We start from the raw sequence: 25688 nt of genomic DNA, 5'->3' as shown, positions 1-25688 counted from the left end.
CTGTCTAGGAAAACACATAAGGATGATGGTCAGAGGAGTTGGAAGACCATTAATGCCAGGCACTGTTTAGTTTAGTTTAGTTTAGCTTAGTTTAGTTCATTAGGATCCCTATTAGATATTCTTCCTGAGATCCACAACATCTTTACATTTGTGACAGTGCACAAAAACAACTCAAATATAATACAAAATTTAAACTTCTGCGTTAAATCAATGCTGTTTCTATGGCGTAGGCTCTGCGTCGACATGGAGCCTACGCCATAGCCTGACGTGCACCTCCCAGAAATGTAACTACACCTTGATCTCCTGTCTGTTTTTGTAAGTTGAAACCATTTCCCTCAGTGGAAACGAAACTTTTATTTACTTCAATTTTAGAGATCAGAAACAATAAATAGTTAAGACAATAAAGCCTCCACAAAATAGCATTTTAGGTCTTGTGTGTGATTTATCCTGGCTTCATATGAGTAGAGTAAACCTCTGCTCGTCGCTAGGCTAATTTATGCAATGTAAAATACCATAGGCTTGTGCTACATTTGGGGCGGCACGGTGGTGTGGTGGTTAGCACTGTCGCCTCACAGCAAAAGGGTTGCCGGTTCGATCCTGGGTGTGGGAGCCCTTCTGTGCGGAGTTTGCATGTTCTCCCCGTGTCAGCGTGGGTTCTCTCCGGGCACTCTGGCTTCCTCCCACAGTCCAAAGACATGCAGATTGGGGACTAGGTTAATTGATAACTCTAAAAATTGTCCGTAGGCGTGAATGTGAGCGTGAATGGTTGTCTATCTCTAGGTGTCAGCCCTGTGATAGTCTGGCGACCTGTCCAGGGTGTACCCTGCCTCTCGCCCGATGTCAGCTGGGATAGGCTCCAGCCCCCCCGCGACCCTCAAGAGGATGAAGCGGTTAGAAGATGAATGATTACTTACCAAATGATTACATTTGGTAAGTAACCTCCAGTTTGGGGCTAAATTTTGCTCTGATTACCAGATGATGCTCCATTATTATAATATTAGACAAAGTATATACAATAATACCATACATTCACATTTGTATGCTTCCCTGCACACATTACATGTGCATTAAAATGAATAGTTACCAAGAAAAACAATATTTTTCACCATGCATGAAGTTCATTACAGTGTATGAATCATATTACATAGGTCAACTTTTGGAAAACATGAAAGTAGATGTCCCTGCACCACAAACAAAGACAGACCCTTCACATCCTGAGACATATGACACAGTCAAACTAACCTTTGATATCAATGAATGAATGAATTAATGAATTAATAGGCTTTGACACCTATACTTTGTCTTCTTATTGGATAATCTGAGTTTTTGTCAAAAGGTGCTGCTTCAATAGAATTTTAAATCTATTTTTATTGTTTTCCTGTGTGATGTGTCGAGGGAGTGAATGCCATTCATGCATACCTCTGTACATTGCTGTACATTTGATTGGGCGTTATGGAACAGCTTGTTATGTAATTGAATTTCAAAATAAATGTATTCAGTTACAGTTAATTAGAAAAAATGATTTAATTAAACTACAGTAACTAATCAAAACTGTTGGTGACTACAAATGGGTTACATCCAAATCTATTCTTCTTGGTGAAAAAGTTTATATGTTTACATTCTGTTGGATTGCGTGTTTTCGCATGCAAGAATGTCTTCTTTTGACACAGACTATTTCCTGACATTTTCAGCTGTATTGGCCAGTTTAAAACATGTTACATTTTTATCTGGGAAACCAGCAATCTGTAACCTATTACATGTCAAAAGTAATTGCCCCCCATTTTTGTTGTGTGGTGCTTAATTTTATTATTTATTTTAATATTAATTTTATATTTCTTCATTATTATTATTATTATTATTATTATTATTGTCTGTAAACATTTGTAATGTAAAATTGGTAAAGTTGGTGCATTGTAGCCTCCACATTTTGTCTTATTTTCCCTTTGTGATCAACACCTGTTGCACATTTTCTCACATCGTACATATATGTAATGACTGCTCTGAAGACATCCTCAGTTTTGGCACCTTTTCATTTTACAGCTTTTGCCCAAAAACACTTTTTTCACACTTTAACACACACACGCTTCCCTTCTGTGTTTGTCCTATAGTGTTATTATTTTACACAGTCTATTATCTAACACATAATGTCTTTATTCTCTGATTCCTGCTGTTAAAAGCACTCAGTAGCAGAAATTACAGGGAATTTTCCTCCTTGGGGATAATGAAGCATCCATCCATTCATCTATTAAGGTCTGTTTGGCTGTATAATTTGGCCAGAGGGACATGAATTATAGTGTGTTATATTCCACAGTGATTATGTTGTGACCTTATCAAACTCAAAAACATGTCATTTGTATCATTTCCCCTTTGGTTATATTAATTGTAATTCATCATAGTAATGTTGCTTTAAATATATACTCCTGCCACAAATAATATGGTAACTCCTAAGGCTTAGTTATGGCTCCTGGTATCTTCAGATTAGATTACATTTAATGATCAGTACGCACAAATTGGTCTTTTTGAGATCCCTAACAAGAGATTAATTTAATAAAAATGATCAGCATCATTTTAAAACTCCAGTGTTTTGAAGCCAGTCAGCTCGGACCCCCTCTGGACATTCAGAGATATGAGTGCCTGTAAAAATAGAGCCCGGCAGGAAGCCGCTGTCGTAAAACCTTAGGGAGGATTTGACTTTTCGGCTGAGAATGCTTCAGACCTAATAAGAAGACAGAGACAGGATCTCTCAACACTCTCCGACCTGGGAATTTAAAGCCACATTCGGCAGCATCAGCAGTGTGTTTAAGGGGATTCAGCTGTTAGCTCAGTTAATGGGAAGTCATCCAAAGTTGTTTTTTCTCAGTAAAGGACAGACAGGCTTCTTAATGCATCTGCAGTGTGACTCACTGATGTGAGTGGGAGAGCAGGTGAGCTTGTTCAGGTGTACAGCCCAGTAAAGTGAATCATGAATGTGCCCCATGTATATAGTGTCCTCTATTCATATCTATGGACTTCTCAATAGCTTGTGATACAGTTCCTCAGGCTCTGTCTCCTCCACGGTGGACACGTGGGGTGGCTGGGCTCAGCCATAGAGATAGGGTAAGGAGCTAGGACATCCAGAGGGAGCTCAGAATAGAGCCGCTGCTCCTTCGCGTCAAAAGGGGTCAGTTGAGGTGGTTCGGGCATCTGATCAGGATGCCTCCTGTGGGCCTCTCGCTGGAGGTTTTTCGGGCATGTCCCACTGGTGGGAGTCCCCGGAGCAGACCCAGAATGCACTGGAGGGATTACATATCTCATCTGGCCTGGGAACACCTTTGGGATCCCCCAGGAGGGGCTGGAAAATGTTGCTGGGGAGAGGGATGTCTGGGGTGCTGATGAAAATGGATGGATGAATGGACAGTTCGTCATAAGAGACTACTGTCAAAATGAAAATCCTCTTTTAACAACATAGTTAAAAAACTGGATTCAGGACGACTTATATGATAGGAAACAGCAGGTGCCATGTCAGGCTGGAAACCAGTGACCTCTGGAGTTCCGCAGGGATCTGCGTCCTCTACTTTTTGTTGTCTATAAATGATTTGCCAAGTGTGATACAATCTGATTAATATCTTTTTGTGGACATCACAAAAATAGAATAATCACTAAGGACACTGACATAGCTCATCTGTGTTACACACAAACATTTCAGAAAACATTAAAAAGGCAATCTCAATATCGCAAAGAAACTTTGAACCATGATTTAAGCCCTGGTGAGATCTCATCTTGAATTTGTGAGTTCAATCTGGTGTCCTTGTGAAATTGAGAGGAGCTAGTAAACTAAATCCAGGTCTGAAAGAAATGTCGAATCCGGAGATGTTAGAAGAATTTCAATTACAAACTCTGGCATACAGGAGACAGAGGTGATTGAGGTGGTTGAGCTCTACAAGCTTGTTCACAGAATACCGTAAAACTTCAATGTAATGCCCAGTCCCTTTTACTAGCCTGGAGTGGCTATACATTTTGCGCCTGGTCTGGTTGCCAAGCAGTCCTTTTGTAATTAGAAATTCTTTGTATTTATTAAACTGTTTTTTTGTTTTTGTTTTTGTTTTATTTAAACAGGAATTCCCATTGAGCTTGAAAATTTCTTTTATACGAGAAATCTGGCCAAGGTAGCAGCCAATCAGAACACATTTAAAATGCAACAAAAACCACATATAATACAAAAATCCACAATTCAAACATAGTGGCTTCTCAAGAAAAACAAGCACATGTCTTTGTCACCACGTTCTTTATGATGCCCTTAAATTGTTGGCTACCTAAAATTATGTGTCCATTCCTTGATTACCCTGTGAGTTATTCATATTCCTTTAGTCTGTACAGTAAGGATCCTCAGATGAAAAGAATCAAAAGGGTTTTTCATAAAGATTTATCCAAGTTTTGAATATTGTTTTAACAGGATAAAGTGGTGTTGGGTCAGTATGCCGGTTGCTGTGATTTCAAGTGCTGTAACTCTGTCGGAGGTAGATCAAATGAATGATTCGTAACTGATAAAGATGCCTGTTGATTTCAGTGATTTAAGCAAATAATAGCCTGGGCTATTAATTGAAGTTTTCTGGTATATGATATTACAGCTGAGCCTGTCATCCACCTTTGGAATAATAGAAGGAACTCCTTAAAATTGTTTACGCTAAGATGTTTCTCAGAAAAGAAAAAAAAAAAATGTCATCACATTTCATGCAGTAAAAACATGGAAGCATAAAAAGCATGAAAAAGCATGAAATTCTGGCCAATGGGTTAATTACAAAGCTATTTTTTGCTTATCTGTGTAACTATTGTCATCTTAAACATGTATATTGTGGTTTTGTTTGGTTATAGGGTTTGTTTGCTGTAGCTGGAGAGTCTGGTGTGGAGGATTTTAAATTTCTAACTTCACCAAACACATTAATATAACATCGGTATTAAGAAAAACATCACCATCCAGATGTTGAGCATCCTTTGAAAATCCTCTGTCATAAAATACAATAGGCTCTGCTTTACAGTCTCAACATGAGTGCTGCCTCTCTAATTGTTTTTCTCTAGTGTAACATACAAGAGAATAAATAAGGTAGCTGCTGCCACACAGTGGCTCATTAACCTCAGCACATCCTGTGACTCCCATTGCTTCCCTCTAACACCCCAACACACACACACACACACACACACACACAGAAGACACAGACGAGACTGACTTCAATAAAACGACACCACATACATTACAAAATATACTTTTTATATATAATATGATAACAAAGCACTTTTTCATGGCACTTTGTGATCACCGTGACGTCTCAGAAGAAGAGGGACAAATGTGACATTGAGCAAGTTCGACAAGCAAACATTCATAATGAACATTGTACAAAGAAACGAGTTGCACGATGTGGTGCATGAACAAATACAGCTTCGGTACAGCCTAGACAACAACATCCATCGTTAAAGGAGACACAACAATGTTTGGGAGTGCTGTGAGCATCTGTCTGTGTGAAAGGCAGATAGCATGCTGAGGAAACTCAAACCAAAGATGTGAAAATAGTGATAATTATCTCTTTGTATGAAGCCTGGTGCAACAGTGGGATGATGCTCCAGCACATTTACATGTACAGTACTTGGAATGACGTTTCACTGGCCCTGAATTGAATGTACAGACAGACACACAGTGGGCGAGCGCCCTCGAAAAGTTGGCTTTATTCTATCTAACAGCAGTACAGATGTGAACAGACGGGATCATTGTAGCTACAATCTGACTGTGAGACTGAAGTCCACTTCTCAAACACACTGAATTATCAAAGAAGAATGATGAAGACTGTAAGGCCAAAAGGGATTCAGTTCACAGCCTGGTTAAACAGGGATGGAAACAAACTAAGAGCTGCATGGCAAAATGCTATATCCAATAACAACAGTCTTATTCACTGTTTATATAAAAACTGCCATTTATCAAGAGTCAGGCCCGCAAACTGCAGCATGAAAAAGGCGACTGTTCTGAGAATATGGTCGAACTTCACTTTGTGATGCGCCGCTTTGAGCTGGGCCAGACAAAGCTGAAGTAGTTAAGTCACTTTGGACGAGGTCACTGAAGCTCAGCAACCAAAACTGTTTCATTACAAACATGAGGTCAAGCAGGGTCCTGCTGTAATTAAATAGAAACTATATACTAAATATTTTTATGCGCTGTACACATTATCACTTAAATTCTTGTTGGCCTATGATATTAATGAAGTCCTTTTGTTTGTATTTAGAATTATAATTATTATGTAATTGTCTTTGCTCTCCCTAACCCTGACAAAACAGGACAAGACTCCACAGTCTATTACATACAAAAATAATGGACGTAGCCACCGTGACGTCACCCACTGGTTTCTGGACTCCTGTTTTGATGAGGTCCTCAAGTTTGGCATCTTGTTTTTTTATGGAGGCAGAAGTGACCTTATTTAGGCAAGAGGGTGGAGCTGTAGAGGAGTGAGGGGTGGATCTGACTCATAGAGCTTGTTTACAGATGGTACTAACATGCGTCCTCCTGGGTGATCTGATCACAAGTGGACGGCGCATTCAATTACTCAAACCAGGTGGTCTGGGACGCACTTGATCACATATCTTTTGTAGTGTAAATGCTAATACATCCTGATGTGTCGCCAATAAGCACGTATCAGGATTACATCCTCAGTGGAGGACATTGTGGTTGTTTTGGTAACGGCGTGCTAATGCTCTATAACTTGCTCATTATACAACTAGTTGGACGAAGTGTTGCATGACCATCCATCGTTTCGACCTATGTGTTAGATTCTGCTGTATCAACACAACCACTGATGCGACTAGCGAGTATGCTAGCCAGCAGCTAGCAACGTGTGGATATAATAACTGTGCACAGGGCATGTTGGTAAAGATTCTCAGTCATCCAGGTCATGGTAATCTTAAGTGCTATATCGTAGGCAACTGGACAAAACAACCACTCCACAGTCACGTGGCACTGCACAGGAGAGCCAGCTCCTTGGGTCAAGACTCGGCTGTCCATTTACTGTACATCTAAAGGAAAGGGGATATTCTTTCAGGGACAGAAATGTACACATCTTAGCCAGAGAAGACGATTTGAAAGGGGCGAAAGAAGCCGTCTACGTCAAACTGGAATGATCCTCCTTAAACAGAGGGGTGGCCTACGACATCACTTATAGTATTACCCACCTACAATGCAGTCTTGGGATCCCTCCCCAGATGACTTAACACCCATTTGCACCTGGACCCATCTGACTCTAATGACTCTGAAACTCTTAGCTCACATGTGACCTCAACGACTCTGCAAGGGCTCACACTCACACACAGTTTAAAGCCTGCAACTCTGCATCAGTCCGTTAGAACTGAAAAAGCCTCTTAGATGAGAGGCGAAACGTCTTCAAGAGACTCAAGCAAGTCCAGCTGCCTACAATGTAGCACTTAAGATGTGCACAGGGACGTTTTACCCTCTAGAATAAGTGACGTAAGCAGTAACGAAATCTGAAAACAAGTGGTCAGCTGGAGATGCATGATAGACACAGATATGAAGAGAGATCTGTCTTGGCTGTCCACTTGTGTTCAGATCACCACAACACATGTTAAAACCAGGTAGAATCAAGCTCGTAAAGTGTGTTGAAATTTAAACAGGTGAGTTATATAGAAATTCAACCCCAGTACAATCGTCATGAGCAGGGACATTAGCTAAAGAGGCCAAAACAATTTTTTGTACCAGGCTGTAATCATGTTTTTTTCTGGCATTTTAACATTGGGGTTTATGGGGATTGACTCGCTGTTGGAGCCAGCTTCAAGGAAGTGCAGTTTTTGGAACTTCTGCGTTGGCTTCATTTTCTCATAATGACTAGATACAGGACCCAGAGATGGTGCCTATCCAGTCCAATGATAATTGTTCAAGAAAAGTTTCTAGCTTCTGGGTTGACTTCCATGATGTGCAGCTCACCAAAATGTGCAGTTTTTTAATCTCTTTTAATCGCTTTTTTTGGCTCGAAAAGTTTTACAAATATAAAACCATCATGGATCAAAAATTCCTAATCAAAAAGGTCATAATTGACCTTGTTTGCAGTTCAAGGTGTCAACAATTTTATAGATGTGTCTTTTAATTTTTTTGCTGCAATACCACGAGTGGCCACAGGGGAAAATAGGACGCAAGGCTGAGTGGCATTCATGGGAGACTGCAATTTTCAGCCCTGGAGGTTGCTGCTTGATACTGATCCCTGCTGGCAGTGTTAGCAAGTGCTGAGAAATGACGCTGGAAATGCCTCTCAGCCTTTGGCCTGCTGATAATTGTACTTTATTCAGAGCTGAACAAGATATTTAGATATTTGGTACTGACACTGTGGATTCAAGCAGACTTTGAGGGAGTAGTTTTGAGTGCAATATTTCTGCCCAGGCAAAGCACAGATGCTTCCTCACCCATATAATAAAAAAACTCTGGATCTACACAAATCACAAGGGAACCATATCTTGAATCCAACACTGAGGGATTTTGAGTTTGCAGCTATGAGAGTAGAATGACAAATGTTTTCTGTTAGTCCCTGCAGATGGATATAGCATTTCAGATTGTAACTCCTGACTTGTAGTTTGATACAACTGTCACCACAAAGACCACAAACATTTCTACGCATGACATAAAAGAGCTTTAAATTCACATTTCAGAAAAGGGATGGCAGCCAATCCAGATTTCCATTCAAGCTAAAGGCTCAGTGGAGAAGACGAGGTCGTCCGCTTCTCAGATTTGGTGCTGGGATTGGCTTTTCATAAGACAGCAGACTTCTTGTTATTGGGATTGGCTTTTCATAAGACAGCAGACTTCTTGTTATTTTTTTTATTTTTTTTTGTTTACCTCATTCCCACTCCTAACTCCCTCTCTCCATCTCTCTCTGTGTGTCTCTCTCTGCCTGGTAATCAGGATCAGCTACATATGGCCGCAGCAGCCAGACTTTTGCTTCTGAGACTCGATGTAGTCGTGTATCTGGAACTTGGGCTCGTTTGGCTGCTGTGTCGCTCTGTGCTTCAGCTCCCTGATGGAGAGAGACACAGGAAGTTAGAAACAGAGGGGGTGGATGTGTGGGATGGAGCACAGACAGGGTGAGCAAATCAAGAAAATGAGAAGGGAAGAGGAATAAAACAGCAAGCGAGCGAGGGAGAGAAACATCTATCTGTACTCAGATTTAATCAAAATGCCTCTGGCATGAATCACTTAATCTAACTTGCACTTGAAATACACATGAAGATAGCAAATCACCCACATCACTTTCTTCCACAGCTCTGGGAACGTGCTGCACAATCAGTCATTATCAATCCGTTTTAATAAGAAAAGGTGTGTGTGCGCAAGGAAGTCAGTCAAAGGTAGAAATTACACAGTTAATGTTAAGATCTACAGGGAGCCTCAAACATTCAGAATGCCATTATAACGAGTCAACAGGAACAAACAAGAAATTAGCCAAAAACCATTAGAGTGTATTAGTAGCAGAAATCAGAGGGAGGCTCGTGAGTGTTGACGTCAAGTCAAAGAAAAGTATAAAAACACCCAGAGAAGAAGAGCAGAGTAAGTCTGTGTGCATGAAGCAGATTAAAATACAAACCCTTTATGTGGAACCTCAGAGGAAGACTACGAGGTCATGCTCCAGAGGCACGACCCCAATTCAACTGGAAATTAATTTTGGTTTTTCTACTACGAGCAGAGAAAGGTGCACTTTTAATACCATCTGTAGAAACATTAATTTTCTTACCGCCAAGAACTACATAAAAGAAGATGTAGCCTTTGAAGCGTAAAATATTTGTTTTGGGGATCACTTGTAGAATGAGTCTGGAAATGAGAAAAGTGCAAATAACTTCTCTGTGAGAAGCGTACTCGCTTTCTTTCTTTCTTTCTTTCTTTCTTTCTTTCTTTCTTTGCTGTTAATTTCCTTTACTCATTGTCGTTTTCTCTCATTTAGGTGGGTGGCGGGGTGTAGAGAAAGGTCTACTCTACAGACTTGCCACCTGTCGTGTCTTTGAAGCATTTTATAACCACAATGTGAACAGACCTTGATTTAGAGCTCAGAATAAAGACACAAACTGATTAACCAATCACATCTAAAATAAAAATACCTCCTTCCTTCAGGGATATTTAAGTAGCTACACACTTCACGCATTGTGTTAACTTGTACTACATTGAATACTAGAATGAAATGGCCAAAAGTTAGTGGACACCCAGGCATCCCCACCCATATGTGACTGTTGAGCGTTTTATTCTAAGACTACAGACATTAATAAATCAGCTTAACTGCACAGGTTTTCTCTCATTCTCTCGCTGTTTCTGTTTCCTGCCAGGCTTGTGTGTGGCAGGGGGCGTGGCTGGCTCTTCCCACTGCAGCTGATGAGGCACACCTGTTTCCACTCGGCTCATCAACTACATATACCCGGTCTTCATTCCACTGCTCTTCCAGGTAATTCCATCTGTGTCTGTAATGCCAAGTGTACTCTCTTCCAGTGTTGCTTCTCTAGTGATTTCTTCCTTGAGTTTTTTGTGCCCTGTGACATTTCTGTGATTACTTGTATTTTTGCCCTGTTTTCCAAAGGCTGCCATGATCCACACAATTGCCAGTCTCAACGTTTACAGTACCGGAGTGTTTTTACATGTGCTCAGCCCTCATGTCACCTCTGTCCACTGGTGGACAATCCCCTAGCCAGCCATCTCCCTGCCTCCACTACCTGCAATTTTCTTTGTCCTTCACCAATAAACTCTTTTGTTTCCATACACCTACGTTGGTCTCTGCTTTGGGGTGCAGCCAGAAACCAAAACCTAACAACAAGAGTGTTATTGTGAGGCTGGGCTCTGATGTCAGGCAATAGAGTCAAGGGTTGCCTTAGTTGACCAAACCATAGTCGACCAGAAAGGTCATTAGTCGGCAAGATTTCATTGGTCTCTTAGTAGTAGAAAAACAAAACAAAACAAAAAAGAAAACGTGAAACGTCAAAATAAATCAAAGCCTATGTGACTGGACCATGTGGGAATTTAGTTTGACAGGACAGACACAGGAAGTGTCCACGCTCAGCAGTCAGACAGGAGTCAGGTTAATTTCCAGGGCTGGTACCTGCGGTTATTCCACAGGCTAGTTAATAACATGTCGGGCAGGAAATCCAAAGTGTGGGATCATTTTGAGAAGGTGAAGGACGAACCCAAGGTGATATGTAAACTCATCTTCATTGGTCGACTACAAACATAACGTATCATCTGAAACATGGAAGTAGCTACATGCCCATTAGCCCACAGCGTCATTAACAGGCGGCTCGCTCAGTGTGTGACGTGCACTTGTAGATAAAATATAGGCCTATATTAATGAAGGTTCATTAGTACGGTTTTGTATTTCTCTGTAATGTAGCACAGTGTTAACAATGTTACTGATACTATTCTTTCTCACACCTTCAACTCAAACCATTGTGTTGCCCCGCCCAAAATATATCATCTAATAATTAAATTAATATTGTAAACATGTAGGTGACTAGTTGACTAATGGCCCTAAATCGTGACAATTGGTTGACTAGGAAAATTCTTAGTCGGGGGCAGTCCTATTAAAGTTTGACTCAAGGGTAGGCAACGCTCTTCTCCGGTGGCTACCTGTAGATTTGACCGAAAATGTTATGGAAATGAATGTGTTATTTTTTAACACGCAATTTTCATTTATCATTTTAGTAGCCCTAAAATAATTCTTACATTTTCCACTTGTATAAATGTGTAACATCTCGCCAACTATGTACCTCATACGTCCACTGTCTGGGACCTTTTCCTAAACTTTGCAGAATATGAATAGCGATGGCTAGTCTTATGTCTCCTGAGTGAGGCTAGCTTTTGATTCCAAAACCAAAAAGGAAAATGTTGTTTTTTTTATATATCTTTTATTGAGCAGATGGCTTCCACATCTACATTTAAGGCTAATGTTTCTGAACATTACCGTTGTGCCTGACACTCTGAGATTTAAAGGAAATCAAATGTTGTAATAGGCACAAAGGTAAGACTGAATAAGGTAGTAAAAAATAAAGTGCAATTGCAAGCAAGCTGACCATTTTCCCCATAATCACAGGCCTACCCTCCCATACCCACACCACTTCTCCACTCCTCCCACCTCCCTCCACCCACAGAGACCCATCAATCTTCAGTCATCTCAGTTGTTGTACAGTGTGTGCTGCGGTTTGGACTGCTGTGCTAGGTTTGTGGCTTCAAGGTATGATATGAGGGGTTTCCAGGTTTTATTGAATTGTTGGAGCCCATCTTTCAGGGCACATCTTATCCTTTCCAAATGGAGTGTGTTAGTTAAATCTCAGAGGTAGGGACAGTTCCATAAAATGAGAATTAATTTCTTTGCCGTTATGAGGGGATAAGAGAGAAAACTCTGCTGTGTGGCATTAAGCTTTCTGAAGGTCTCAGATATTCCGAGAATAATGAGCAGAGGCTCTGGCTTGATCAGTGTTCATGACCTCTGACATAATGCTGCAGATATCAGTCCAAAAAGACTGAACTTTGAATATAAAGCAAAGCTATATAGAAGTGCTGCCACAGAAGACCAGCATGTTAAGTGCCAAATAACCATAAATAGCCCTCTGTAGAGTAGCTACTTTTTTGTAAAACATATTAATAAATGCTCATTTAGACCTATTGGGAATGTTTATAGGCTAATTTAAATTAAATTAAATATGTTGCCGTTACTATAAGGCACAAATATGTATTGTGGCTCCAAACAGATTTTTGAAAAACTTTTTTCGCCATTTTTTTGTCATGGTCCGTCAAGTTACCTAGATTCATGTTCATTTAACATCCCTGTGTTTTCTGTTTTATTTTAATAACTACTGTCTCATCTCGTTGCAGATCCAACATCCTGTCAAGTTTCCCTCCTTTGTGATTCCTTGCCCCGCCCCAATGTGTTTCACCTGTGTCTCATTGTCTCCCTTGTTTAAGTTGATATAAGCCCCTGTCTTCCCCTTGTTTGTTACCAGATCGTCTTGACCCTTGAGTAAGAGTTCTATTGTTTCCCTAGTGTTCCCTCTGTGTGTGTTTTTGACCCTTTTTGCAAGTTCTTTTCAGATACTTTTGCCTGTGTGACTGACCCTTGTACTGACCTTGGCCTGATTAAAAACCCTGAACTTTCATCTGAGTCTGAGAGTCTTCTTAGTGAGTCCATCTCCAGTTTGTGGTTGATCATTTTTTGTGTTGTTTTGATAATAAAGGTTGTCTAACTCAAAGTCAGCATTCAAGTTTATCCTTGCTATGTTATATAGGACTGAGGTAAGGGCTCTGTGCAGGACAGTCAAATTCATCCACACAAGTTTAAAAAAGTTACTTATGGTTGGGGTGGGTGGATCAATACCAAAATATTGATAATACAGATACTATGTTTTCATTTTGAAGTTGCCAACAGCACTGATACCAAAAGAGAGATCAGTTTCTCTCCTCAACATTGTACAAATTTGTATTTCAAGACTATAACTGCATGTGTAAACAGTGCTCTGTTGTCACAGACACGCCAACTGCATGTACTCTTTGCTTCTCCACCAGCTGCATAAGGAAGTTACGACAGGCCCTAGTGCACGCTATCCTGCATGTAGTGTCTTGACAAATAAAGGCTTGACATTGTACAACATCGACTTACAGATTTCCCAGCAGTCGTCAATTCATATCTGACAAAAATATCAAAGAAAGTAAGAATTTCATTACTTAATTGAATAGTTTTTATAGTATATTTTTAGTTTTTATAGCTTATATAGAAAAAAGCATTTTTGAAACAATAAAAAGAAAACAGAGAACCATGACAGATGTTTTTGCCTTTTTGAGAACATATATAGCAAATGGTACCATATTTAAATTAATAATAATCTTTTTGTTATCATTTAACTTTGAATACAGGAATATTTCCAAGGTGCCAATCTGAATCACCTGCAAGGGCCTGTTCTCTCTACAGGCCCCTCCACCCCAGGGCCTGCACTGTCTATATTTACACCCCTGTTGTTGTTGTCATTTTGTGTGCACTCAAACAACATATATGTGTTGCACTGCAGTGCACATCGTGACTAGTTTAATCCGATTCATAATTGCAGAGATGGCTGAACGAAAAAAAAAGAGTTAAAAAGCATGAGTAAGAGACCTTGGTGCTGTGACACAAAACAACGGAGGAGGAGGGAAATGTGTCAGCATCCAGACCCCTGACACACAGACGAGACAAGAGTCAACTGTCTTTTCAGAGGCTCAGAGGAGGAATATCCACGTATATTGTCGTGAAACTATTTTAGTCAAATCAGATCTTCAGCAGTGGTAAATTTTACATTTTCAAACTGTAAGTAGTCATTATTAGCTGTTACTGATTATTCACCTCATAAATCACGACACACTGCTCACCTTTACAGGAAAGTACATATGCTGCTTTTAATCATTAAGGGTATCAGTATCAATATTGGTGATTCTGGCCCTGTATCACTTGGTATCAGACCGAATTTTGTGGTACCACCCACCACTAATTTAAGGCCCTCACTTTGTGCAGGAGGGCATGTAAACACAGCTCTTCCTTTTTCATGCAGCAGTGTGCTGGCCCTCAGATGAGTGCAGCCCAGACCGAGGAGAAGGACACTGCCTGAGGTTTTAGTTTAAGACTGAATGGAGTGAAAGACGTCGACGACGACACCAGATGTACTGGTGGAGCTGTAGCAGCCACAGGCACATATTGTGGACTGATTTTGTTGTTGTTGTGTGCTGGGCCGCAGAAAATAAAAGTATGGCATTTAGATGAAGTGCTGAATCTGTGCGTCTGTGCTGGGGAACTCACAGGGGGAGCAAGACAGCTACACATGTTTATTAATTGCAGGGTAAATTAGCATCTAATCATGTTTATTAATTGCAGGGTAAATTAGCATCTGATCATGAAACTCTTCAACCTGCATTAACATTTTTTTTGGCCGCATGAAAGCGCCTAAATCCAAAACACAAAACTGACATAATACACCCATCTTACTGTAACTTTGTAGCCTACAGTTGCCTCTTTACACATCCAGCAGACACAGTAATGTTAGCATTGATTTGGAGTTGTTTTTCTGGCCTTTTGATAAATGTCAGTCCAATATTTATTCTCTTTTAGCTCTGTTTTTGGTCCCTACCACCTCCAAACGGAAATATCTTTTAGCTGCTATTCTCCACTGTGTTTAGCAGCTAGTCCCTACTTTTGACTGTCTGCATGAGCTCTCTGCTGATGCTGGAAACAATGATGACAGCAGTGAGAGTGAACAAAAACAGTAACAGTTTGGACTGGAAAGCCAAAACTAAGAGCTTAAAGAAATGCTCTGCAGAGCTGAAGAGAACTGCAGAGTCAGGTGGTGACTCTGAGCTACATCTTATACATTACACTTAGTCACTTCATCCACTGCTAATATAAAAATATTGATTCATGCAGCTTTAGGACTTACTTTGCTATAGCGAGAAAGGCCAGCTCCACATTGACTCCTGTCTTCGCACTCGTCTCCATAAATGGTACACCATATTCCTATGATGGAAAAACATTAGAGGAGTGAGTGGAGTGTCTCCTGTTGAGAATATGACCCCATGGAGCCATCATACATTACCTTTGCCAGCTTCTCTCCGTCCTCCGTCTTCACGACCCTCTCTGCAGCCATGTCTGACTGTAAGACAGCAGAGAGAGAAAACAAGTCATCACAGCGGAGGTGAAGGGTCACAGTTTCACCACGCCATTAGCTACAGCTGATGCACCATCGTGTCAACTGGCACGTCCTCATCTCTGCCGCCAGCCTCTGTGCCAGAGCTCCTCCAGACTGATGAGATGTCAGAAACTCCACCTCTAGAAAAAGAGCAGCACTCCCATAGACTGATGCCGGCAGTCCTGCTGCTCTCACAGCAAATGATCTGAGCTGCTGCTGTGTGACATCTCTGACCCTGGAGAAGGTTGAGTCCTCTCTGAGCCACCAGAGGGAGCTTAGAAATATATCAGCTGTGACTGCTGGTTGCAATGAGACATAACATTTTCATTTTCATCACCAGCAGCAATGGGAAGGAAATGGTTACGTGCAAGGGAAGCTTGAAGCGAAGTGATAAGTCATTTCTGTGGTGGGCTTTGTTTGTATCCTCAGTCATAATGATCAAATAACACTGGGTAATGGGTAAGAAATTAATGTGTTGATGTGGACGATTCTGTAAATGGATGGACCGACTTTATTTTCACCGCAGGGAAATTCTCCTCACAGACCAAAACATAAATCAATGAAGACACACAAACACATTTAAGACTGCGTCTCACTTGTAAATGTTAAGCGACTGAGAGTTTGCATTCATGCATGTGCTGCATGGTAGAAGCGTTTTCTGGCTCTTAAGCATTCACATGTCTGCCTGAGTGTGATAAGAGCGTGTTAAAATTGTGCTAAGAGACCAGTTATCCTCCTGATCTTTTTTTGTGTAACGCAAGAAAAGGAAGCTTTGCTCACCTTGTTGCCGAGCAACATGATGACCACATCCTTCTGGGCATACTCATGTATTTCAGTCAGCCAAGCCTTTCAAAGTATACAAGACAGACAGACAGATACAGGAGGGGAGGAGAAGGAGAGATTGGTCCATAAACAAAACAAATACCACCACTTAAAGTCTGCATTTTCTGCTCTCCTCCTGAGCCGTGCATTATTACCGTCCTCCAATCAATCACAGTGAGACTGAGTCACTCTTATCCTTGAACACTTTTATTGCTTTTCATTACTGAAACTGGGGACTGTGTAGCGAAGCAAACGATAACATCATGTCATTTCCAAAGAGGGCTGTGAGAAAATGTTGCAGGTCCTCGAAGTACTTTGCATGTAAACAGACAGAGTGAGGCGTTCAGCTTGAGAGGGTTTTAGGAAGTGAAAATGAAAAGAGAAGAGAGAAAGAGAAAGAGAGTGGGAGGGAAAAGTAATTTGATCCAGCCTTACCCTGATATTGTCAAACGACATCTTGCTGGTGATATCATAAAGCAGAAGTAACGCTGTGAAAGGAAACAGAACACCTTTATTGTTTTCTGCACACTGTCTTATGCAACACACACATTGACACCTACACACACACTTTCTATGCACAATAATAAAAAGTAAACATCTCAGCCAGGTGGCAACCCTTACCTACACCACCCGCTCCCACACACTAACACACACACAGTATAGCGAGCATGAGGAAGTGAAATATAAAAAGGAAAGGTCACCCTGGGCATCTCTGTAGTAGGCGTGCGTTACGCTTCGGAATCTCTCTTGGCCAGCTGTATCCCAGATCTGCGTAATAAACCACATAATTACACAGCAGCTAATGTGGGAAAACTGAACATCCTGAACAGTCCACACTGCAAATTCTCCGCAGCCAAAAGCAGAAACATACCATTATAGCCTACCACCTTACAAAGCCGAAATATAAAAACTATATATTTAGTCAGTTGAGTCAGGATCTGGTGTTATTTTAACATAGAACAAAAATAAGCTGTATTATTTTAAAGAAAACAGCTAAAACATAAACTGTCAAAGCAACAGAGCCATTTTAGCTGCTTCAAACATGATGGTCAGGTGAGTCAGATGCTAGCTGCTTTAGCACAATTTACTTCTGTAGCCCCTAAATTGAGCATAGCGTTAGTTCAGGCAGGACACGATGTCAAGCTCAGCTCACATCCCAGCTACATCAAGCTGATCTGAAACAGCCCAATCAACTGATGGAGCTGCTGATAGATGGAAGGGAGTCAGCTGATAGATCACATGATTCCTTTCTATGAAACCAATTGGTTAATCTCATCCAGGGTGCCCTATTTAAACTGCTCTGGCCTGCCTACTGTTGCTGCTTCCTCTGCAAGCTGCTTTGCAATGTGCCTCCACCCCAGCTCCTCCTTTTCATACTGTGTCTGACTTATCAATGTCATTTCTGTTTGTCATTGATGCTGCTCTGTTCTGTTCCCGGGGGTCTTTGCAGTTTGCTCTCCCTGCCTTAGGTTTTCCATGTAGGCGCATGGAAGGGCAGGGAGGATTGCTCTCTCTGCCTTAGGGACTGTACACATGCTGCAATTTTTTTGCGCCCTCAAATTAATTGTTTTCAATGTAGATGGGCAGCAGGCACACTCAAATGCCAGAGTGCCCCAAGTTTAACTTTTGGAATGTAGCAGTGCCCACGGCATGTCATGTGATGAGGAACAACCAATCACAGCCGACAGATACCTTTACCTTCTTCTGTAAATATCAGTCTGTAAACATGGAAAAGTTGATCATTTTAGAACAGGGTTACCCAGAGCTTTACATCTGTCCCACAGATGACAGGCCTACACACTTCTAAACAGCGCTTGGAAGAAGATCAGCTCTGCACTCAGGATTTCAGGTCAACAGGCTATGATACAGTGCTTGTTAAGTTTGCTTAGCAGCCTCAGATGCAACCTGCCACAGCGCTCTTGAAAGCTGGCACAAAAAGGCACAAAAGTAACGCCCAGCAATTGACCTCGCGTTTTCCAGGCAGTTAAAGACGCGGCATGTGTATAACCCCTTAGGCTTTCCATGTAGGCACGTGGAAGGGCAGAGAGGTGTGCTCTCTCTGCCTTCAGACATTCCACATAGGCCTTGGAAAGGCAGAGAGGCCACAGAACAGAGCCATACTGCCAAATTTATGATTGCAAATGGAAATAAAGTTTTATTTGGCTTAAGTTGTCCTGCCTGAACTGTTAGTTGTTTCACACAAATGAAACATATAATTTCTAATTAATGAACATCTTGGTAATTTAGTTACTTATCCCACATAGATAAGGTAGATCTGGTCATAGAGAATAAAAACAGTTAAACTGGTCGTGCTAGAACGTAAACTAAGTAGCCTTGTGGTTATGATGATTGACAGGAATGTAACTTAGATGGACAGCTTTCAGTTGGCACATAACCCTGCACAGTTGCTCATATTACTACAATATCGGGCTTTGATCAGATTGGCAACGCTAACAATGACATTCAAGTGAGTATAAAGCATATTTAGATCAACCATTATTTGTAAATCACTCTTCAGATTATTTTTGATTCTGCATGATCTACCAGTTGAGTCAATATGTAGGTCAACAGCTGACAGACGCATGACATGATTTGTCATTTGGTGCTGTAATGTACACTCAGATCTTGAGAAAATGTCCGCGTTCTCACCTGGAGTTTGACTTTGAGGTTGTCGACATCCACCACTTTATTCTGCAGACATGAGAAGAAGAGCTGTGAGAGACTGTCAACCCACCATATGCTTTAAAGACTGGAGTGTTGTGAAAACTGCACAGAAATAAATGACGAACATCACGGCAGACTAAAAAAAGCTTAGAGACTCAGCATGTGGTAACAGAAACAAGACAACTAAAAGTGGTTTTGAATGCTGGCAGAGAAAGTAATTTGCAACACCCACACAACAACAAGGTCCTGGGATTAGACTTAATTACACAACAGTGAGAAAGACGACTGGCAGCATAACAACTGACTCCCCCGTTAATTTCCTGGAGCCCCGTAGGGGTGCCCTCTGATTTCCTGTAGAGAAAAGATTGGCTTAAAATAGTTTAGGCACCCCGCAAGAAAAAAAAGGTGACGTGTGTGACAGATGAATGTGCTGGATTAAGAATGAAGTGGAAATACGGGTTCAGGTGATATGCAGAATTTAACATGCATGCTCCAACATGCAACAACAAGAACAAAAACACAGGCTCCTTCACACTCTGTTTCATTTACGTTTCATTAAGCTTTCATGACCTGCTACAGCAACAAGCCAGGTCACAACCGCATTCAGCCTTGCACAGCAAAAACCACCACAGAAAGATGAAGGAAGTGCGACTAGCAAATATTCTGCAGCACTTCCTCAATCACTTCATCACCTCGTATCAGTGACAGGTCAACACAAACAGCCCCTGCCTTTCCTGTGAATGCACAAGCACAAACCAAAAGAAATGCAGACAGAGCTAAAGAGAGTGTTAACGCTAAATCTGCCACCTGCTGAATCCTCTGCCTTGCCAGAATGGACATGGTTCAACCCCTGCATTAGTTGCCATGGGTTTCCATTTTTCCCTCAATTATGACGTGAGAGGAGCCTGCATGCTGAGTAACTGCTACAAGGAAGCATGCCGAAAATAGACCGGCCATGTTACAAGCTGCCACAACAGCCTGCCTGCCTATCCATGCACGGAGGACAACCTCAGCATATTGACTCAACTGCTCCTCTCAGACGACTCTGTTTCTAAGCAGCTTTGCTCCTCTTCATAACAAGCCAGAAAATGGTAATTGCTTGCATTAAGAGCCATTCTTCTGAATGAATAGTGTGACACTAAACTCATCGTGTTTTCTGCAAGTGTAAACCAGTGTGTGTTCCCTTTTGTAATGCATTTTATGAATGGAGACTGGCTGCAGTACTTGTTGCTTTTGCCTGAGTGGTGGTAAGACTGCATGTCCACGCTTCTGAATAGGCAACATCCATATACCTCTATCTGTCAGACATCCATTACGCTCCCTAATGTCTACACCGCCATCCAAAGAAGACAATACATCACTCAGGCTAATGCAACACAATTTCCTCCTCGAACCACCCCTACTTGACTTGCCATTAGTGTGAGTGTTTTCCCATGATTGGAGGGAAACAGGAGGTCGAAACACTCGCTCCACACCGCCTGTTTTCATGTTCAACCCAGCAGATGAAGAGATGCTGTACAGTAGAAATCTGCTCCAAATTCAGTGACAGTCTGTGCATGTGTGTGTGTGTGTGTGTGTGTGTGTGTGTGTGTGCGCGTGAGGTGTATGTGACTAGGAGCTCGTCTGTCAGCAGTGTGACTCCTCCAGGACTGAGCTGAGCTGCAGCCAATCTCTCCAGGAGACAGAGACGTGGGCAGGCACCTGCCAAGACATTTATGAGGCAGTCCACAGAGCCTCGCAGCACAAGTGGTCTGTGAACTTGACTGATTGGTGAGATGGTTTGTACATTTGGCACCATCATCTCAGAATGACGAAGTGTTCCGCTCGGAAATAGGGTGATAATTGGTCCGCAGTCGCTCTAACAAGTGGATCCCTTGTTGCTTTGTAAATATCATTAGGGATTGTTTTTCAGGACTATTTCCTCATGATAGTAGCAAGCATATAACACAAACACAGAAATAATGAATAATGAGTCATTCTGTGAGACGCTTCAACAGCATCTCTGTCTCACCCTAAAGTCTATTCCAACGGTGGCTATAAAGTTGCCTCCCAGAAATGCCCCATCTTTAAAGCGCACCAAGACGCATGTCTTCCCCACGGACGAGTCTCCCAGCAGCATCACCTAAAGAGCAAACCCACCACCAGAGAAGAGGGACAGCAGGTTACACTGGGCCAAAGACATGACTGACAGTTCATACATGATAAGATAAGAATTACAATCTCCTCTGAAGAGGAAATTAAAGCTGAGGGGTGTGTTGCATAAATGATTTTGCAATTAAAGGTCCAGTGTGTAGGATATGGGGGGAGATACTGGCAGAGATGAAATATAATATAATAAGTATGCTTTCTTTAGTTTAGTAAAAATACAGAATCTGACTTTTAACATAGAATTTAAAAAGAATATTTCAAAGACAAAACCAAAGCGTCAAAACAAGAGCACCAAATTTGGCTAGATAAGTTAGCTGCTGGCTGCTAAAGCTAAATTTACTTTGGTACTCTGTGGTTGTTTCCTGTAAATGAAATACATTTATAATGAATAATTAACATCTTGGTAATAAATACCTAATATTATAGTTATTTATCACACATAAATTAGGTAGATATGATCATAGAGGATAAAAACAGCTAGCCTAAACTGTTATGCTAGTAGGCTGAGTAGCCTAGTTTAGCAGAGTGGCACAACTGAACATCCTCTTAGCAATCCTGCACAGGCAGCAACCATAGATGCATAATAATTACTAGATAGCAGCTGCCAAGGTGGCGCCTATTCACTCCAATGGAGTTACTTGCACAGTGCATATGCCAAAAAGGTTTCTAGCCCCACCCATGAGTTCTCACTTGGCTCCTAGACTTAACATTGCTTTTCTCAACTTTACAAAAGTTTTTGTACTTAAAAAAGGCAAACCCATCTCCATCATGTTTCTCTTACTTTTTTTGTAGATAGTCAGTAGCATCTATTACAAAATGTTATGCTGATTCTATAACTGTGAATCAACCATAAAAATTGTTCAAATAAAGTAATAATTTCCTATTTTCGTTTTTTTTTTTTTTTTGTTATACACAGATATGCGATGATGATTGCTGCGTGACATGTATGTTGATGTTATCCAATGTCAATTTTCTGATCATGTGATGAGACGATATGTGCACAATAGCGTGCACTGGGGCCCAGTAATTACCTTTCACCCCTGGGCCTGGCTCCAATGAATGCTGAAGCATAAGCCTATGTTTCTACAGTAGCCCAGAAAAGACAAACCAGGTAGGACCTACATAGGGCCATTCGCATTTTAACATTTTTGCGTCTGCCACCACAGTTAGCTACACCTCTGTCACAACAGCGACCACTTATTTTTTAACGCAAACCTGCTGTATTCAGTGTTTTTACCAGTTTCAATCACCTGGTCTATTTGTTTTGGAGACAGAAAGACCTCTGCGGATAACTGCATCAACTGCAATCTGCATCCTCACTGCTAGATGCCACTAGACCCCCCTAAATCTTACACACTGTTCCTTTAAGTGAGGAAAATATTTCACAATTGGGATCATGATGTTGGAGTCAGATGATAATCTTGTGCAATGCCTTATTTTGGTTAAGATTTCAGTTCATTATATGGGAACCGCAGAAAGTGTTGTGATCTACTGTGTGTGTCTGAGCTGCCACCAACATGTGACACTGTTCAGGAGAGAGGACTCAAGGTGCTGGAGCCAACTGTGTAATTTTAACTCATCATTTTTCAGTCCCAAACTAATCAATATAATTACAACAACAGGGGTGTGTAATTATACAATCCACCCAGCGCAGATATTCCCACAGTGACTGGCTGCTTCACTGTGCAGATAATAATGCAATTAAACTTGAATTTAACTTTGCCTTTTGTCTGTGGCTCTTTTATTAGACAGTTACAGGTGTGCCCGTGCTGCTTTAATCAACACTTAATGGGAGGGAGCAACAAGTACACCCTCAGCAAATATTTGCGTGTACAGAAGGGCGGACAAAGCGACCTCGAGAGATTTTAAAGGCTCAAAGAGACTTCACATTAAAGCATCAGTGTCTGCTGTGTACAGTCACTGATCATGGCCTGGTTAATAAGGAGAATGCATGATAGTTAATGCTTTTCACTCATTCTCCAGATGTTGTTGCTGCAGGTACACCCAGTTGTTTCTGTGTCAATGCTACATTTAGACACCTGTTCCACCACAAAGAAGAAAAACAACACACAAGATAAGGACGGAGATACACACCTTGAAGGCAATATCATAATACTCGTTAATAGAAGCGCATCTCTCCAACACATATTTTGACGTCCCGTTTTTAGCCTGCTTGTCCGTCAACGATGTCTTCCTTGTGGACATCGCAATGCCAAGAAGAGAGCGCGGGCTGAGGAAGCCAAACCACAGTTATCTCTCCGAGCTGTGTCCAAAGAAAGAAAAGAGACGCGCACGGTGTGTGTGAAGATCAGTCCCGGTGTCCGCCAGCCTCCAGCCCCTCTGCTCGCATTACTGCGTGTGGCCACAAAATGATCACCAGGCGCTTCCCGAGGAGAGAGGAAGAAGGAGAAGAAGAAGAAAAAAAATCACACCTTGATATCGCACTGTCAAAAAGACGGAAGCGACAGGTCAAAACTTGAAAAACACTCAGCGGCGGCGTCTAACATCCACCAGTCAGGAGAGAACGCGGTGATGACAAACAAGCGGAAACATTTCTCTGCATCCTGGCGTGGGCAGATGATTAACTGAGCACGTGAGGACGTCGGCAGCTCCGACAACACTCAGGGTTTCTTGTGAGTGAGAACATCAGTCTGTCTCTGAGGCTGACATTGTGCCCAATGACAGCTGCGGGGGTCAAGCGCGCTGATGGCTGACTCATCCGCCACAGGTGGTGCTTGATCATTGAGAGGGTCAGAGAGGTGAGGAGGAAAGAGAGGTGGGAAGAGGCTGAGCTGTGAGCTATTAGTTTAAACACACTTGATGTAAAGCATGACATTTCCTCCTTCAGATATTGTTCATTCTGGTGCGTAAAATGGCGCGCAAACCTTATCCAGAACCCTTTATTCAAACGTTTCCTTCATGAACACCTCAGAAAAATACCCACAAGACCATTTTATATTAACAAAAAGTAGTTCCCATTTGTGATTGCTTCTTATCTACCCATATTTCTTCCATTTAAATCCCTCCACACAGCAGGCAAACAAACAATTACCCAAGTCTCTTCTTGTCAAGAACAAATGATTCTATAAATACCCCCAAATCCCCTCATTTAATTAGCATGTCATACATGTCTAAAATGGTTTCACTCAGTGTCTAAAAATGAATCTTTTCCTCTAGTGTTTGTCTCCCCCCAGTGTTCAAGTCAAGTCTCCGCTCCTCTCTGAGTGCTGACAGGACTAATGACACATGGTCAGAGATCATTCATGTTATGCAATCTCTTGTCCAAACATATGAAGTCATCAGTCTGTGTCAGGGGCGGCTGCAGGCAACATCTCACCCCTCTGACATCAACATGGTGATGAAACATTGAGTTATAGATGGAGATGATTGGATGGTTGGTTTATTATCACTAGGGTCAAAGAGCAGTTCTGATATGTGGTTTATATGAAAGCTGTGAAGAGAAGTGTATCTAAATGTCAAAAATGTTCCTCCTTGTGTTCATTTAAAGGGACAGCTCATCCCCAAATATAAAAATACATATTTCTCATCTTACCTGTAGTGCTGTTTATCAGTCCAGATTGTTTTAATTTGAGCCGCAGAGTGTTGGAGATATCAGTCGTAGGGATGTCTGCCTTCTCTCAAGTATATAAGTATAAAATTGGCTTTGCCATTTTGCATTAGCATGAGTTTGTATGATTCAAACTTCAGAAAACCCTGCAGAAAAATGCACCAGAAACAAAATAAGTCACTCTGCTGTGTACGTCTCCTGGATTTAAAGTCAAGAGTAAGACGACACCTGCAAATACACTTTGATCTTTGTTTTGTTTTTTTACTTTATTTTGGTAGAGCTTGGTTAAGATAATCACAGTAAAGTGCCTTAGAGGGACAGTTCACAATTGTTCCTCTTACCTGTAGTGTTATCTATCAGTCTAGATTGTTTTGGTGTGAGTTGCAGAGTGTTGGAGATATTGGCCGTGGAGATGTCTGCCTTCTCTCCAGTATATTGGAACTAAATGGCACTCGACTTGTGGTGCCACAAGCGCCTAAAACTGCATTTGAAAAACTCAACAGCAATGTCTCTTTCCAGATATAATGACCATGTTACTCAAGATAATCCACAGACGTTGGTGTGAGCAGTTTCATGCAGGAACTGTTTTCTTTCTACCAAACTAGACTCGCCAACAGCATCACCGCACAGAGGGAAGTGTGCATCTACTTTATTTTGGTAGGGCTTGGCAAAGATAATCAAAATAAAGTGCCCTTAAAGGGACAGTTCACCCCCAAATTGCACTCAGCTTGTGGTGCTCAAAGTGCAAAAAAAGAATACATTTGAAAACTCAACAGCAATGTCTCTTTCCAGA

The 25688-nt window shown here is 41.4% G+C and overlaps 1 protein-coding gene across 1 annotated transcript; it reads right to left on the bottom strand.

Annotated features, from left to right (window-relative positions):
• Positions 1 to 8794: 8794 nt before the first annotated feature.
• zgc:112183 (uncharacterized protein LOC550410 homolog) lies at positions 8795 to 23990 on the bottom strand. The gene is made up of 9 exons (XM_050068563.1): positions 23422 to 23990; positions 21191 to 21301; positions 19165 to 19206; positions 17217 to 17283; positions 16951 to 17003; positions 16474 to 16539; positions 15601 to 15657; positions 15445 to 15521; positions 8795 to 9035 (listed from the first exon to the last, which is right to left on the bottom strand). Exons 1-9 carry the CDS (start codon positions 23530 to 23532, stop codon positions 8930 to 8932), a joined length of 690 nt encoding a protein of 229 aa, XP_049924520.1. The 5' UTR covers positions 23533 to 23990; the 3' UTR covers positions 8795 to 8929.
• Positions 23991 to 25688: the final 1698 nt, after the last annotated feature.

This window comes from Epinephelus moara, chromosome 18 (genome assembly GCF_006386435.1).
Source record: "Epinephelus moara isolate mb chromosome 18, YSFRI_EMoa_1.0, whole genome shotgun sequence".
NCBI lineage: Eukaryota > Metazoa > Chordata > Actinopteri > Perciformes > Serranidae > Epinephelus > Epinephelus moara.
Note: the sequence above shows the minus strand (reverse complement) of the source record. Positions and strands in the feature narration are given on the sequence as shown.